This window comes from Pieris brassicae, chromosome 5 (genome assembly GCF_905147105.1).
Source record: "Pieris brassicae chromosome 5, ilPieBrab1.1, whole genome shotgun sequence".
Lineage (NCBI taxonomy): Eukaryota > Metazoa > Arthropoda > Insecta > Lepidoptera > Pieridae > Pieris > Pieris brassicae.
In genome coordinates this window covers 6,991,460-7,008,540 of record NC_059669.1, presented here as the reverse complement: position 1 = coordinate 7,008,540, position 17,081 = coordinate 6,991,460, and the positions used below count along the sequence as shown (strand labels likewise).

The 17,081-nt window shown below is 31.4% G+C and overlaps 1 protein-coding gene across 1 annotated transcript in view; it reads right to left on the bottom strand.

Annotated features, from left to right (window-relative positions):
* LOC123709503 (calmodulin-binding transcription activator 2-like) overlaps positions 1-17,081 on the bottom strand; it is a 96,032-nt gene that overhangs the window by 40,621 nt on the left and 38,330 nt on the right. The window contains exon 4 of the mRNA XM_045660893.1: positions 6,194-6,261. Coding sequence (XP_045516849.1) covers positions 6,194-6,261 — 68 coding nt within the window. The remainder of the gene's footprint in view (positions 1-6,193; positions 6,262-17,081) is intronic.

Here is a 17,081-nt window from a genome sequence, read left to right as displayed (position 1 = left end):
CAGTCTGCATAAAACATTTAAAATTGTTGTCTATGTAATCGGCGACTAAAGAATTCAATTCAAATTGTCCAATAAATTATAGACCGGGGAATCACGAAAAAAGAGCGCTTTAATTGCTGATGTACTTTTCGTTTTTGTACTATTTTTTTGTTTAACTCATACATTAACTTAACAGTCAGCTAAATTGTATCTTACATATAAAAATATCTCTAGAAATGCCTGTATAAATTGTAGAAATAGTAAAGGTGGGTTTAAACGGTTGTAAAGCAATGATTTGGAGCGTTCCACAGATTATAGACTCCGGAAGTACGACGAACGTGTTTTCCGGGATACCGGAAGTGCCGAGATCGTGTAATTGTGGTCTCTTGAAATAAAATATATGTCTAGCCAGCAAAGTAGCTGAGGCACGCAAAGTAGAATTTTAAATAGTACATCATTTATCGTATATTAAAGTTCGGTTTTAAAACATTCACATATCCGTTTACATTTCGCATTAGTCTGCATAAACAATTACCTAAAGTATCTTACTAGTAATTATTTACAAACAAAAGTAACAATGTTTTTATTGAAAGAAAAAAAATTGCCGTATGCCGTGCTATGTATTATTATAAACTTATAATTATTTTATATAATTTTAATTAACGTTAACGTTTCGTGTGCTTTTAATTTAAAATTATTTAAAATAATTATACGTTAATATAATAATAATACATAGCTTCAATCCAGTATAAAAGTGTTTTCTTTCAATGTTTAAAAGCTATGTTGACAAAAGACAATACAATGTTTTTTTTATTTCAAATGTTCTCTGAAGTCGTATGAGCTTCTAGCTATAATAGCTTGGGTAGAACAAAGCAATACTGTCATAATATAAATAAATGATAAGTTTCCAAATATTATTACTTATGTGCATTTTATTCTAGTAAATCTAGGTACATGATTATCTAGGTGTAACAGCGTACCCTGCACTGATAACATTATACTGAGAATAGCATCCTAACAACGCAACACCTAGAGCGAGCTTAATTCAAACTGTGCAGAATTATGCACTTGTGATAAACCTTTAATACCAGACAACAATTTACATCTAAATTATGATGTTTCGAGTTCAGTACCCGTATAACAAGACAAATTTAAATTCAGTTAAGCTCGTTGCACACATTTGCTGAATTGCAATATTCAAAGTCATGAGCCGGCTTCGGAAGCTTTTAATTAATAAGTTGAGCTACTGTTGAGTAAATACAGTGCGAATCAATGAAAATCAAATAAATTCAATTTCACTCAATTTTAAATAAAATACATTCAAAACGGAAACGCTCAAAATTTAGTTCAACAAGAATTGTTTTCTGTAGTTAAAGATGAATAAACGTTTATCAGATATTAATTTTTCGATATTAGATCTACTAAAAATGGTCGAGTCAGTTATTAAAATTTACTATTAAGTATACTTAACTGGAGACCTTTTTTAGCTTACGATTGAATCTATTAAATAAATTACTATATAATTAAAGATAGTTATTAAAATTTACTATGAAGAATACTATACTTCCGTAAATCAGGCGTTGACTAAAAGACTGACAATTTTGTAAGTGACTTGAACTCTTTCGATTTAGATTTGGTGTTATCGTTATTAATGTATCAATTTATAAATAAGCAAACTAACACGTAATATGTTTATTGCATAGATGGCGTTAATGTGACAACATTTCAGTAGACTCTAAATCAAAATAACAAATAGTTAAGTGTCATACAACAGTCTCTCTTTGACTGCGATTGCTATATAGGCGACGTACGTAATAATGTAATAAATTCGCGGTTGTTTCGGTTAAAGAAGTATTATTTAAATCAAAACTGTCCCGGAATACATCCGGCAGCGTAAATAACAGAAACACATATTCACATGCTAAATACCCAATTTCTGTCCGCCCTTAATCTTGTCAACGTTTCACTAAACTGTTGTTCAAAAGAGCTCCATACATCAGTTGTAATGCGGGAGTTTCATCTCCATCAGAGTAATCGTTGCGATAAATACAGCACGAGATTGGCCGTGATTCCAGTGATTTAAGGCATTTAGGACAAATTAGTGTTCACGTCCAAATATCACGATATTTACAAGGGCGATATTTTAGTGACAAGATAACACAAGCGGTTTTCATGGGCATCGTGGTTTTTTAATTTAGAACCATTTGAAATAGTCGATTTCTACAGAACAATCGCATATGCAATAGAATAGAGTTTGGTCAACATTACAGTAATAATTTTTTTATGAACGTAAGTTAAGTGTTCGACAGAGTTTAAAATTGGAACCATTTGCGTAACGAATATTATAGAACAATCGTATCTTTATGCAATACTATAAGTCAACATTTTTGTAACAAGTGGAATGCCAGAGAATTTATTTATTGTAGGATTTTTAATTAGGAACAATCGCAAATAAGTTTTTAACGAACATATAAGGCAGAAACAGCACATAGTACATAGTATAAATATTTATATATATATATATATTAATTGTTTTATTAAATCGATTAAAAACACTATAGAAAATTCAAGAAAAATATTAAATCGAGAATCGTCATAACAACAAAACGTGAACGTATAAAATAAATACAACCAATAAAAAAATTTTTTGACCATCATTATTTGTGAAAATATTATATTATAAAAATATTTTACAGGTTTTAAGCTACTCTCTAAAAATTATTGTCTTGAATCGTTGTAAATAGTTTATTTCAATTCACGTAAACAAACATACGCGAAACTTTACAAATAAATTTGATCCCCGACCTTCACGATCTCATAAAAGCTATTAAGATGTATTACATTTCCTGAGTTAGGAAGTTAAATAAGTTTACAAACTCGTATACTTTGTACCCAGTTTGAGACTATCGTGTCGATAAAAGACAAGTTGTGTCCGCGGTATGACTAAGTCGGAAAAATAAGAGGAAAATTAAGATAAAACGAATCTCTATAGTCTCTTCAGTAAAATTCTTAGATATACACATAGACACTACAAGATCGAAAGACAGATTTAGGTGCAGGTTAGTGTGTAGTTAGTTACAAGATACATTTCCTTTAAGAAGTAAGGTAATCAAATGTACTAAAATAAATTTTCTTAATTTTTATTACAAGATTAGTTATATCTGCTTAATAACGTATTTTCGCAGCAAAGTATTGCAGAATAAAATAAGCATTAATTTATTTGAGTTTATTAATAAATGGTAAAATGGTAGCATAATAGTCTAATTTTTTCCACAAATAAGGATACGGTTATAGGAGGTACCTTTTAGATAATGAAATTCTTAATAAAAGCCTAGAACAAATCACCACAATGAACTACAATTACAATTCATAAATATCTTAAATAAGCAGTGTGACATTCCGATAGCTTTACATAATTTCAAATGATTGGTTTTCATAAGCGTTGATAATAACGGGAACACAATAACGCAGGGGTTGTGAATTGATGACTCCAATTCACTGGATTATTAATGTGAGTTGACACGTTCATATTGAATCATGTCAATGGCCAATAACTATCATTGGTTAAAATGATCATCAATATCTACTATACAGAGGCGGTGAAACACTTTATGGCTTTTGTCGCACATTTCTGCATTTCTCTGTCATTGTAGTTTCACGCAAGTGGCCAGTCTCTTCTATCGATTTTTGGGTCAGATTTTATAACAATAAATTAAATGTAACAACTACATTAATAATATTATCATATTGGGAACTATTTTACGGAAGTAACGCATAGTAGCAGTGACTGGTGATGGCAGAAATTTTTAACACCCTCCAGTTTTGTTGGGGTTTGCAGATGTCTTCCGTCGTATGTAGACAATAATGAACAGAAAACACTACTTATACATTTTAATTTGATAAAACTGAATTGTTTTTTGGTTGCTGGGTGGACTGCATATCTGGACGTCCGAGAAAGTTATATTATATCATCGCATATATACTTTTTGCCACACATTGCTGGGTTGACTGCATATCTGGACGTCCAAGGCTTTACTCTATATTATATCATCGCATATATACTTTTTGCCATACATTACCATTATTTCTTTAACTACTCTTTGAATGACTACTTTATGATTGGCATTTCAAAAATTATTGGCATTTTAGAAGTGTCTTAAAAATGGTAATACATTTGTATATCAAACGATAATTCACGTTTCTTTCAATAAAATTTTTACTCGAGTAATACTCGTAACGTTTTAATAGAGCTAAATGCAAAATCAATATCTTTGGAGATAAAATTACAAATATATATGCTTATTTTGCAATTAACTTTGTCAACGTATATTGCTTAAAAGTCATATTTTATATTAAACCTGTAACGCCCGTGGGGATAGTGGCAAAGACTTGGTGTTTGCTGTACTAAGTTTTTTTGGCTATAGATGGGATTTTATAGGGATGATGTAGGATTTTAGTTTAGTTCTCAAATGCACACAAATCATACTAAGCCGGACCCGAACGGGGTTAGACGTAAACAATTAACTTTGCTACCGATGTTCCATAATGTGACTAGTGAAAATACATTTAAAATATCCCGAGTTTTTAATATAACTGACGAAAACAGTTGATTAATATGATATTAATAACTAAATAACGTGGCAGAAAATGCAGAGATAAATCTAAATATTTTTAGATAAATATTACGGCAGAAGTTTCCTATAGAAAACGAAATTGAAGTATTGAAATAAATGTATTTTTTCGAGCACGAAGCTTTGATAAACAGTTTACATTAACGGAAAATAACACTTAATCGTTGGTAAAAACTCGAGTTAAACTCTTATATTTTTTCCAACTTGTTTCGTTTGAATTATATTCTTTTTCGAAGTTCGCAAACAATTAAATTGGCTTGACTTAGTCTCAAAGAAAATAATCGTAAGTTTAAACAATTTACTGCTATACTTATAAACGTCTTTTAATTTCAAAAGCGTTATAGGCTGTTGGTAAAAAATAAGTTTGCTTATTTATGTTTATGACAGTACTGTCATTATTTTCTTTAGCTAAGATAGCTAGCTAGATTTAATATTAGGTATATTAAATCTAGCTAGCAAAACAGCAATAGAAGAAAATGTATAAGATTAAAAACTGGCTGGTATATATGAGGTTATCTGCTAGTCGACAAAACGCTAAACGATACCTTTTAAGTACTTATCATATAATATTGTTAGTAAATTATATTTGTATACCTAAACATAACTAAGAAGCCAACTTTTTCATAGAAACACCAAACATGGAAAATTATTAACAAGGTCTTCGTTTTGATCATAACGTTTCATTAAAATCACATCCATTGTCCGAATAACTGACGGCACAATAACGAAAAACTTTAATTCCGCAAACCCGAATAATCCGATGACAAAGACAACCGAAACTATCTTTTACACACAGGGATCCGTATTAAATTTTAAACTAACGACTTGGATCTGCGGGTACATCGAAATTCCAAAAGTACACTACGTCCTCATAAAGACTTAATATTTCAACAGAGCAGACTAAGAGAGCAGTAGTCACGGCGCAACTTTTAATTTGCTTAAAGTTGTTACAACTTGGAACGGGTCCCTCGTTGGACGCCAAATTAGGTACAGTCAGAGACTACAGCATAAAAGTGGTAGACATAAGTCTACTGATAGTTTAATTCATGCTCCTTGGGATAAAAATTCCCCTCTGATTTAGGAATACTTTTTTCTTTTCGTAAGACCCGTTCGAAATGGTCATTAAAATTCATGATCGGTTGTCTCTTACCTGCCTTTGGTCGAGTTTAAGAGTTCGTTTCAAAGGATAGCGTAGGTTTAAAAGTCTATTTAGATTTGAAACTGAAACGAATGTCTCTGGGATATTTCTCGTGCCCGAACCAATTTCTCTTGCTTTGCTTTGAGTCTGGAGTGTGACATTAAAGAGTGCTTTATGTATTATACTCGAGAGATTTTCGGTTTTCGTGGATCGCATGCAAGTATTTATGCGATGTCATTTCAGTAATGGAAAATCAACTCACAGATTTTTCTACTTTATTTGGAAATTATTGGTATAGCCTTCTATTATATTTGCTTACTTATTTGTGTTCTGAGATTATTTTAATAGCGATTTCTCCTAAATTCCTAATTATTTTTTAGTGGTTCTTCTGGTGGATCTGTGTTTATCTATTATTTGTGAAACCTGAGTAATATTAAAAACTCACCGTATTTTGACTTCCTTCGACTGCCATTCCGTATGCTTGTCAAAGCTAATGAGGATAGCCGCAATTTCCTGAAACAAAACAGATCGTTTTAAAGAAAATATTGAAGTACATCCCCAAGTTTAAATAGAGCGTCGCTTAAAATAGACCATTGTTGACATTTTCAGACTGAGTAAAAGTGAGCTTTCAAGGGCTTTATGGTTCAATTTTATAATGTTTGTGTTCAAGTTTATTTCGATGCGGTAGACGCCAACCAAAAATATTAATTTGAACATTTATAATTCGAACACGGATTCGCAATTCTTTCTCGCACAAAATGGTACCGAATTCGGGATACATCAACAAATCCCCAAACAATCACCCGCAGACAAGCGAACAGGCGTTTCCTCGTTGTTCTAACGAATTCCAGCTACTTAACTATGCCTCGCTCGGCCCAGATTACTCCGGGGTAATAAATCTAGGGTCATGTGGTCCCACGGTGTTTATAAATTTAACAGAGCAATTTGAACGCTATCTCGATCTTACAAGTTTGCGAAGGACGATATTGTGCGTTGTGGGACTTAACTTTTTTAATGTATTGGTGATGGTGACCAACTTGCTCTTAAACGGTGCGTTAGTGTGAGTTGGTTTTTTGCGAGATTAATTAGCAAAGTAAATTACCTTCACAAACATCACACAGATGAGTTATATTAGAAATAACTATATAATGATACCAAGTTGGTATATATAAAAAAATTAAACAGTCAATTTCTAGAAGTAGCTATTAGAATTTCTAAAAATTAAATAGACAGTATACCCCGTTAAACTAATAGCATAAAGATCACATACGAAACAAGGCCGCAAAACAGCTCTAACATTTTGATATCCCCCATAAAGGTCGGTACACGACTCATTTGCATACGATAATAAATGACACATGTGTACATCCTATATTCGCATTTCCTCATTTTTCTGTAATTTTGCGTAAAAATGTTTTTATATTCCCGTATTATGACCGCTTATTGTCGGCTCTGAAATATCGCGATCGTAAAATTCGGCCTGAGGCCTCGTTGACATAAAGCTCAAAAATCGGCCCAACTTATCTTTAATAATAATGAATAAATTATACTTTTATTACACTTGGAGGAGCCCTTTTATTTAACGATTGATCGGATAAATTGCGTTCGTGTTTCTGGCACAGTAAAATTTTAACGCGTCCATTTCAAATGAATCTTATAAAATGTAGACACTGATTTGCTTCAGTATCTGAATAAAAATACCTTTATTTCGAGTATAATAACTTGATGGTAACAATAGTTCTTTATTCGTCGATATGGTTTATTATATTGACTTTATATTACCTCCATCTCAACAAAGTTATTATATACGTAAAATCTGAAACACTTATTTAAACATTTAATCATTGTCTGCTTATTAAATTATTATTATTATTAACTAATGGCAATAAGTCTTTATATACACAATAACAGTATATATATAACGGCATATATTCAATTCGGTATGATTTCTGATCTATATCTGATAGGAACGTTAACCTACAAATTGTAACAATAATTCATTTCCGTGCTCAATATTTACTTTCTATATCGTATTGTTGACTTATGAAACCGTTAATAAGGGCATATTTTCTAAAACATTACTCGAAAATAAGGGGAAAGTCATTAGAATTTTCACCCTCAGGGAGTCGACATTCTCCGAGCAATAATTGATAAGGGTGTGGTTTAATTAATGCTAGATGAGCGTTTTAATACATTTAAATCAATATTTGTCGATTATTACATTTTAATGTGTGTTAGCGTCTTATCTCGCCGTTTACTAATTAAACCAATTGTAACCGGTGTAATTTCCAATAGCAATCCCGGTATTTTATGGTAGAAAAACCGTCCGTTACAGTTATTTTATTATCCATACCGCTGACGTCACAACCTTGGGATTGCGAGTTATATTAAAGTCGTTATCGCTATTGAAATTGGGAAAGAGATGTATATTGAACCGTACTTTCACCCGCGTCATATATAAAATTTTGTTATTTGTTAAAATATTTAAACCAAATGACACACACACATGACCTATGCTCATACTACTATTACTAAAAATACTTTCAAAAATCTGCCGTTTTGATGAAGTCCGGCACTAACAACTTGACACGAGATTTTTACATAAACATGTTTATTTGATACTTTATTGGTAATAGAAGATAATATGTATTTACTGGTTATTTCAATAACATGAAATGTTTTTACGACTATTGATAATTATTATATTAAGGAATGCGCAATGCCATCACCACAATTTTTCTGCCCATCAAACAGTCGATTGAACACACTTCAAATTAAAGTCTCCAGCATACACCTATACAAACTTTTTATGAGGCTCCTTGAATCACTATAATTCCGTAAGAAATTAAAATGAATGCTGCTAGTCAAACTCTTCCTCCGATGAATGGGCTCGAAACATCGAATGAACCCCATTGAAATTTTATTGCCAGACCTACACCGCCCTTCAGTTACGTTAATGACGCAATAAGGCCTGACGAGTGACGTCTACTATCATGACAATTCACTAACTTTCGGAGTTATTTGGGATCTGCACTAATTTACTTTAAATTCATGTTTCCTTCAAAAGAGCTCTTTAAAGATGTGAATGTTAATGAAATGTGAATAAATACACTTCAAATTCATTCATTAAGTAAGGGGAAATACACAAAATAATGAAATAATACAAAATTGTATTTCCTTTTCTAATCACGACTTATTAGATGCAATAATATGAAACCAATTGTGAGGTTTTTGATTTTCTCGCACGAACCTCCTTAGAGGCCCTGATTCATAAAAAATAAGGGCATTATTTAACCTTAGGGCTCTTTCATCATTCTGTCAAATAATAATTCGCTGTTATTAAAAGAGAAAGATATTATTGAAATGATGCACTACACTCATTTAGTTTTTATAGGGTGAGTATTTAAGTGAGGCTTATAAAGTTTTGTGTACATGATATTGAAACAAGTTTATTTGTGGTTTTATTAGTTTCAACTTATATATATGGCAATCAACTAAACTGAAACTTACGCATAAAATATGTCAGATTCGCGCTTGCAAATTCTCAGCAAATGAAACTAAATTACGTCTCTGATAACTACCCAACTTATTCTTAACTTAGATAAAAGCTCGAAGAAACAAAATTAATCTGAAAGTTCTAGTAATTAGTAAGGTGGGATTAAGTAGCAACGTTAGTAAGCGTCGGTTTAACTAAGGTGCCTAACTCTCAGTTTAAGTGGTTGGTTTTAAACTCGGTTAGCTCACGGCCGCTACAACTAAATTGTTTACAAATACCGGACACAATTTATTGTTTATTCGATTAATGCTCAAAAATAGATTAAACTCTTCTGCGTTACGTTTAAACATTACTTTGAATTCACTTTAGCATATTATTACATTATGATCATTTATTACCACTTTGTTGCATTACAATATAAAAATTGAAAATAATTCAATGAAAGGAGGGCAAGTGGTGGCCTTATCGCTTTCGAGCGATCTCTTTCAGGCATCCAATGTAAAAAAAATATTTTATTAATATCAAATTTAACACATTTTTTTAGGCAGGCAAGACGTGCAAAACATCATATTACATAGAGTTATTAAGACAAATCTAAACAGGAACAAAAAAACAAACTAAACTAAAAAAGGATACATGAAAAATAAAAAGTGCACGTGCATTTACCAATTACTTAAGATATACTAATATATAATATAATACCATGCATGGTTTTATCTGCAATCAGTATAGAGTTCAAATTAAATATACCATTTTATAATCATAGTAATATTAAACACGTTATTTACACCATAAACCTACTACTTTAGTTCACACAACGCAGATATAAAGTAAACAAAAGATGTAAAACCTCGGATGTATACCATCGATTCTACTGCAATTTCTTCCAGACGAACGAAGCGGAGATTGTTTAGCGGGAAATATTTACAAAAATAAAAAATACTATGCTATATACCATTAAATACTATATAATATATAAAAATAATATAGAATTATAAATATAAGTAAATTATATGTGTTTAAAAAAAATTCATAAAAATCCAAACTAATATTTCAATCGTAAAACCAACACTTTCTAATATGCTAAAACATTTAAATACAACGGTTTTCTTAAGGATAAGGAGAACTTCTTTATCCCGTGAGACAAATATGTTCCAAAACAAGTACTAAACAATATAAAAACTTTGTGGTATATCGCTAAATGACAACGAAGGAAGGCTCTATCGGGGCGATAAGAGTAACAAACGTTGGTTTCCGGTTCGGTGCAAAAAGCCTAGGCTTTCTCGATAACGACTGCCTCTATTTCGTTACCTGTTTATAAATTTAAATACAAGTACATCCTTGGATTAAGTTTATGCTATATTTGGTTAATGTATGCTTTTTATAAGACGATACAATTGGAACCGAAGTGGTTTTCTTCATAAAATATTAATTAATAGTGTATTAATTTTTCTAAATACTTATTAACTTAATAACATTAAACGAAGGCTTTCGTTATTTTCGTACGTCGTTTCCCTATTTGCTGTCAAGCCGAACAGTGAAATAGTTTATATTGAGACCTGGCGTTGCCTTATTAGTATGCATACATAATAACGGTAATAAGTAATTAGGGTATGTAGACAACAGTTATATAACAAAGGGATAGATTTCCCCAAACAGTTGTTCATAGCGTTATAATAGTTGCGGAGCTTCGCCATCATTTATCGACCGAGATGTACCACAGTTAATGTACCGTTGTTTAAGAAAAATAATATGAGTATTTTATAAATCAATATTTCTGTATCTTTCTTTTTTAAATAAACGTAAGATTTAAAAGAATATAAAAGATATAAAAAATTAACTTATAAATATATGTCACCTTCAGATAGCAAAATCCAAAAATGTTAATAGATATTATTAAATATTCCATTATTATTATAATTGATTAAGATCTATTCGGATAACAGGGATTTATAATTTATTATTTTTAAATTTGTTTTATTTGATGGTTTAAAACTCGTACTCCTTCATAGGTAATCTTTTATTGGGTAACTCTAGATAACAAAGGTATTTTAATTAATTTCATTTCTTTACATATTATGCCCGTTTGTACGAATTATATTGTACGATCTGGAAGTCCTCCTTCTCCTCGCTATATTAATATAAGATAAGATAAATACAAAAAACAAATGGAATAAATAAATCCAAACAACCATATATGAACATCTGCGAACGTTCCGACCGTGTTTCATTTTATCAGCACAAACCTATTACAAAGTACAAATTTTTATTACAATTTACAAATTTTGACTTCAGAATATTAATGAAACTTTATGTAATATTTAAAAATCGAACAAAGGTAAACTGTCGAGTTTAATTTCCGTTCCAATATGGCGGCATTTCCTCATAAATTTAATTACAACCTGTTTCCGCTTGCTTTATTGCTTAGCGTTATTTAAGATAACTTTCTTTCAACTTAAATTGTTGTCTGAGTTCTCTAGTTGATAACTCCGTAGCAATTAAACGGTAGCTTTTTGAAAAGTTCCTCTTTAGGATCTTGAAAACTTTCATACTTGAGTGCATAATTAAAATCATTCCATTTAATGCATTCTTCTCCAGCATATTAACATGAATATTATAATGTACTAAACACATTTAGCCGTGCAACTTTTTTATCTTTTAAAGCTAGAGCTAACCAAAACAAAGTTAACACATAGTCTCTTTAACAGTAATGTAAAAATTTACCATGTGATTCATTAATAACAAACTCGTTTTCTTTCCTATTTTTTACTGTGTTAGGCTGTAATAAAAAGTGATAAATTGTATTATTTATAACAGAGTAATAAGAAGGAATTGGTTTCAATGGATAACTAAGATAAATCATGAGTTGTTTAAGCGCGAAACCCACTTAATTATAATTGATGTTCTAATATCTAAAGTGCTTTACATATTTACAAATCTTATCTCTGGCAACATTAATAAAAGACGGTCTAAACAATATACCATTAAAATTACATTAATCACTGTGGAGGCTTTCAGGGCGAAGTTTCGCCTAAAATGCCGCTAAGCGATCCAACTTGGGTGTGGACTCAAATGTCATGATGGTATTTAGGCCTCGAACACTGGCGTGTAATATGAAATTTATAAGAACAATAGTTCTTCCCGGTAGGAACTGTTTACGATTGTCGGTAAACATCCAGAACAAATGGGAAATGAATGTGTTGTCTGATGAATGCTGTTGTTGTCAGTGAGTCTTTTTTACAGCAGTTAAAAGCGTCCGTATTCAATACCAGATCTAACATAAATGTGTATGAATTTTTTTAGCTAATGAATGATTATTTCAAGTATGACAAAATATATTGAATCCACATATTGTATGGTGTTTTAAAAACCAATACTCATTTAAGTTTAGAAAAAAATTACGCCCCATTTAACATAATGCAACATTTTACCGTCACAAAGTATCAAAGTATTTGGTTACGCATCTTTCCGCCATACATCAAAAGGCCTTAGATCTTTGATATAAGGCTGTTTTACATACAGTGTGAGTTACGGAAATGGGACATGTAATCTACGGCATATGGAGATATTGTTCATAATATTTTTGTACTTTCATATGCATACCTGCCTATTATATAATTTACATGTGATTATTATTTATTATACAATACTTTATCAAAACAACATTTCAAATCAAAAAACATCTAGAAGGAACGTGTTAAGAATGAACATTATTGCGATAACAATAGTTTAAATCAAAATTGTGTTTGTAACTAAGAAATAATGCTGTGGCTATCTTGAGGCTAATTATTTATAAGAATGGAATAATCAAACGTAAAAAATCAAATCAAAACCGGTAAATAAAGGTATTAATATCCCTTTTCTATGATATTTCTGGGACATTACACGGATGAAAAATGGTTTTTCGTGTCACTTCGTCGCGGGCAAATTTGAGGTAGATTGATTATTTTTATACGAATAATAAAAAAGCTAATATTCTCACATTTTGTTAAACTTCATAAATAATACATTGATTTGCGATTATATTCCCGCTTTAGAAACACTGAAATTTACATAAATGTTACTCCAAATGAATTCATGTTCTCAAAAAATGCCTGACACCGTGTTATATCAATATCTGACACATGAAAACAATAAAAGTAGCGACTAAAGTCAAAAACCCTTCAGGATACAATGATTTATGAAGGTTTTACGGCTTGTAGCTGCCGTTAAAAGTTTACTTAGAACGATTTGAAATAGACCTTGAACAATATTATTATTAAAAATCCTTGATGTGCCTCAATTTTACGATTTAACATAATTTATTTTCTAAACCCAACATTGGTTAAAAAAATATATAATTTCTGAACAAACTTTCCACAGAACGTTTAAAACTATAATTTTATAAATATTTAATTAGCAGCCTATTCATTTTCTAAATAACGTGTTCGATACGGGTCGTATATTTTCTTCAAAAACGGCTGCTATTCACTCTCCGTAAAACATATACATATGAGTCGTAAAAATCACAGCTGCTAATTTTGATATAGGAACCGGGCTAAAGGTATTAAAAGGCTAGCTATAAATTATCGTTAGTAACCCACATGTTTTCAAGGTAGTTCAAGTATATATATATACTATAGTATGTTAAATGAGATCAAAATATTTTTCTATACATTACGGTGAAACGAAACGTTATTGCAAATCTTTGATGTAAGTGAGTGTTATCCAGTATGATCCAGTAAAAGTATTATAACCCCAAATTAGCAAATGCTAATTTGGGGTTAACACAGTAACACAGTTAACGCATATGGCTTAGGTGTTTGATGCTCTGTGTCATTTGAAAGGTATAAATATCAGGCAGATTACCTACGTTCCTTAAAAAACACAGAATGTTTGCAGTACTTCTAACGAAAAACATTATAAGCTTTCTCCCAACAACGTCAAATAAAGTATTATGAGATCGCTAAATGAAAGTAAAAAAGCGTACCTATTGACACAATTTCGTAAATGAGGGATCGGCTAGTCGATCCCTTTAGAACGTAACAATAAAACGGAGCCGAGTGCCTGTAAAGTGCCGATGCTATGTAGGCTAGTGCGGGGATAGTGTCGATCTGGTGATAATTTAGATACGAAACTATTTCCTTAGCTATCAATATTTTATTTACGGTGATATAAAACATTTTAAATTGAAGTCCCCCGCGGAATCGTTTGATCGCTTTCAACTGAAAAACTTCAGGTTTTTTGTCCTGAGATAAAGGAAGATAGGTTTATAATTATATATTGGTTTTAAAACGAATGCATAACGAATCTTGCCAAAACAAGAGGTTGACCCTGCGGGCGAAAGCTTGTAAACGCTTTACATATTTTCTCAATATTTTTCCGCAATGAGATGGAGCAATAAATGCAGAAAATTTATTTCATTTACTAACTTCTGTACCTCAACCCGAAATAGTGATTACTTCAGGCGGAATTGCACACAGAATCTTCTACCCGATGCTTGAAAACGATTTGAATATCCTTTCTTAGTATGTACTATTTTATTTTATTGTATTTTGAAAACTTGCAAACGCTTTAAATTTACAGGATTATTTTTTTTATTTACGAACCGGTATGTAAGAAAAAGGAACAAAGAAAGACCAATAGAGCGATGGGCCGACGGGATCGAGAGGGTAGCTGGTAGAAATTGGATGACGATGGCACAAAATAAATTAGGGTGGAAAAAGTTAGAGGAGGCCTTCTCCCGGGGCCTCATCTTAGTTAAAACTGTAAATTTATCTTTTTTATCAATTGTATGTCAAAGATGTGGAATAAAGGCTTGTTATTATGTAAGAATCATATCTATAACATACGGCGTAGTATTCTTGTACACATAATTCCGCTATCAAAAATTCCATTATTTTAGTATTCCAAGAATTTCACTTTTAATAAAAGTTATTAACCGTATTCCGAGAATCGGATAATATTTGTAACCAACATCTGATTCCCTGACCTATGCTCATTCCTATCTCTCACTGATTGTCATGGCCTATTAATTCCCGAATGTTCTATTTTTCCATTTCCAGAATAGTACTTACTTCATCACGTCTAGTTCTAACAAGGTTAGATGAAGTAAATTTAAGTCTTCGTGTTTATTGATTTACAGTTTACTTGGAAGGTTTTTTACATAAAGTACAACCATTTTAGGTTTAGTATTAGGTTACTTCATCCTTAGATAAGAGATAAGGTTTTCAGCATTCTTTAAATAATCTAAGTCGACTTTTCTAAGACACTGTCGTCACTGTTTTTACAAGCAAAAGCAATTAATTGGACACTTGGAAAGAAAAATTCATTTGTGGAGGCCTCAACGCACGACACCAACAATTGAGAATCAAACGCTGCTGCCCTATATACAAAGCAATGAGTACGTGCATACTTAAGAATTGTCAAAAACTGTATTCCTGTGAAACTCAAAGTATTTAAAAGTGTGAATACCTGCTTAAGAAAAGTGAGACACAAACAATTACAGAAAGCGTAGGTTCACTTTAAGTGGTTTAAAGTTAGTCTCAGAACTTAGAACTCTTCTTAGTGAGAAAATTTCAGTACTTAATGTAAGGTGCAGAATAATTATGGCTCGGCTTTGCTGTCTTCACACGACATTTTATTAATGTATATTTGGTTTTCAAACCTCTTTTGTTTGGAAAAAAGTATTTTTGTCTGCTCTTGTTTTATATAGTAGCCTATTCACATTATTCAGTTTCACTGATACCGAAATAAAATACAACTGAATTCTCGATGATGACCTTAATTGTATCATGTTATAATTATTAAAGTTCCTTATCGCTTAATGTCAATTATGTGTTATGTCAATTAATAAATATAAATTTTTGCTATGAAAAAGGATGTACGATTAAAGGCTCTCTCTCAGGTCTGTAGCTCGTCTGATTGTCGTGGTCAGTGTCTAGAGATGTTCCCCAACGTGGGACCCACGCCACACACGGGGGTAATTTGATTGTTAAGGGGGCTATACGAAACATCATTAAAATTATTTAGGATTTAAATCTCGGTTTTTCGTTATATGTTTTGAATACTTACTGTGTTTCGTTAACAATTTCCTAGTGTATTCTTCCTAAATGATATGTCATTTAAGTTTTTTAAGTGAATAATTCATTTTTTTGTTTGGGGCATAAGGTTAAGGTTAAGGCACAAATAGGTTGATAAAATAATGTAAAATACGATATGAGGAAATGATGTAAAAATCGTGAACATTTTTATGCTAAGGTGCGAGCGAAGCTGGGAGCAAGGTTGATGGCTAAGTTACACCAAGAAAGTAATCCAGTTTTAACAACTTTCCATATTAAATTTCGTCTATAGTCTCGTTTGATTTTACTCAAGAGTCTAAAGTTACTTGTCGTTGAACATTAAGATACTTTGGTATCTATTTAAACGTTTAAAAACTGCTGATTTTATCGAATGCCTACATAGATAGTATTATAGTATAATTTTCCGAAAATTTCATGCACATAATTATAATTACAATGATTACAAACGATATCAACCTGAATGAGATACCGCCCTCTGACTTTAATCTTAGTAGATAAAGTCTTGTAATTCTAGATTCTAGTCCCTACTACGTATTTTTAGTATGCAAATACTTTGCTAAGACAATTTTATGGTTACCAAGAAACTTGTAAAACATATCTACCCGCCTCCTATTTTGAGTCATAAAAAAACAATTTCATTGTAATATTTTGTATGAACCAGAAATGTACTTATAAAAAACTCACAATCACATAAACTGCGAGCTATTTAACGCAAGAAGTTGATAATAGGATCTTAGAAATCCACCACAAAAACACGGACTTCAGAAGTGTCAAAG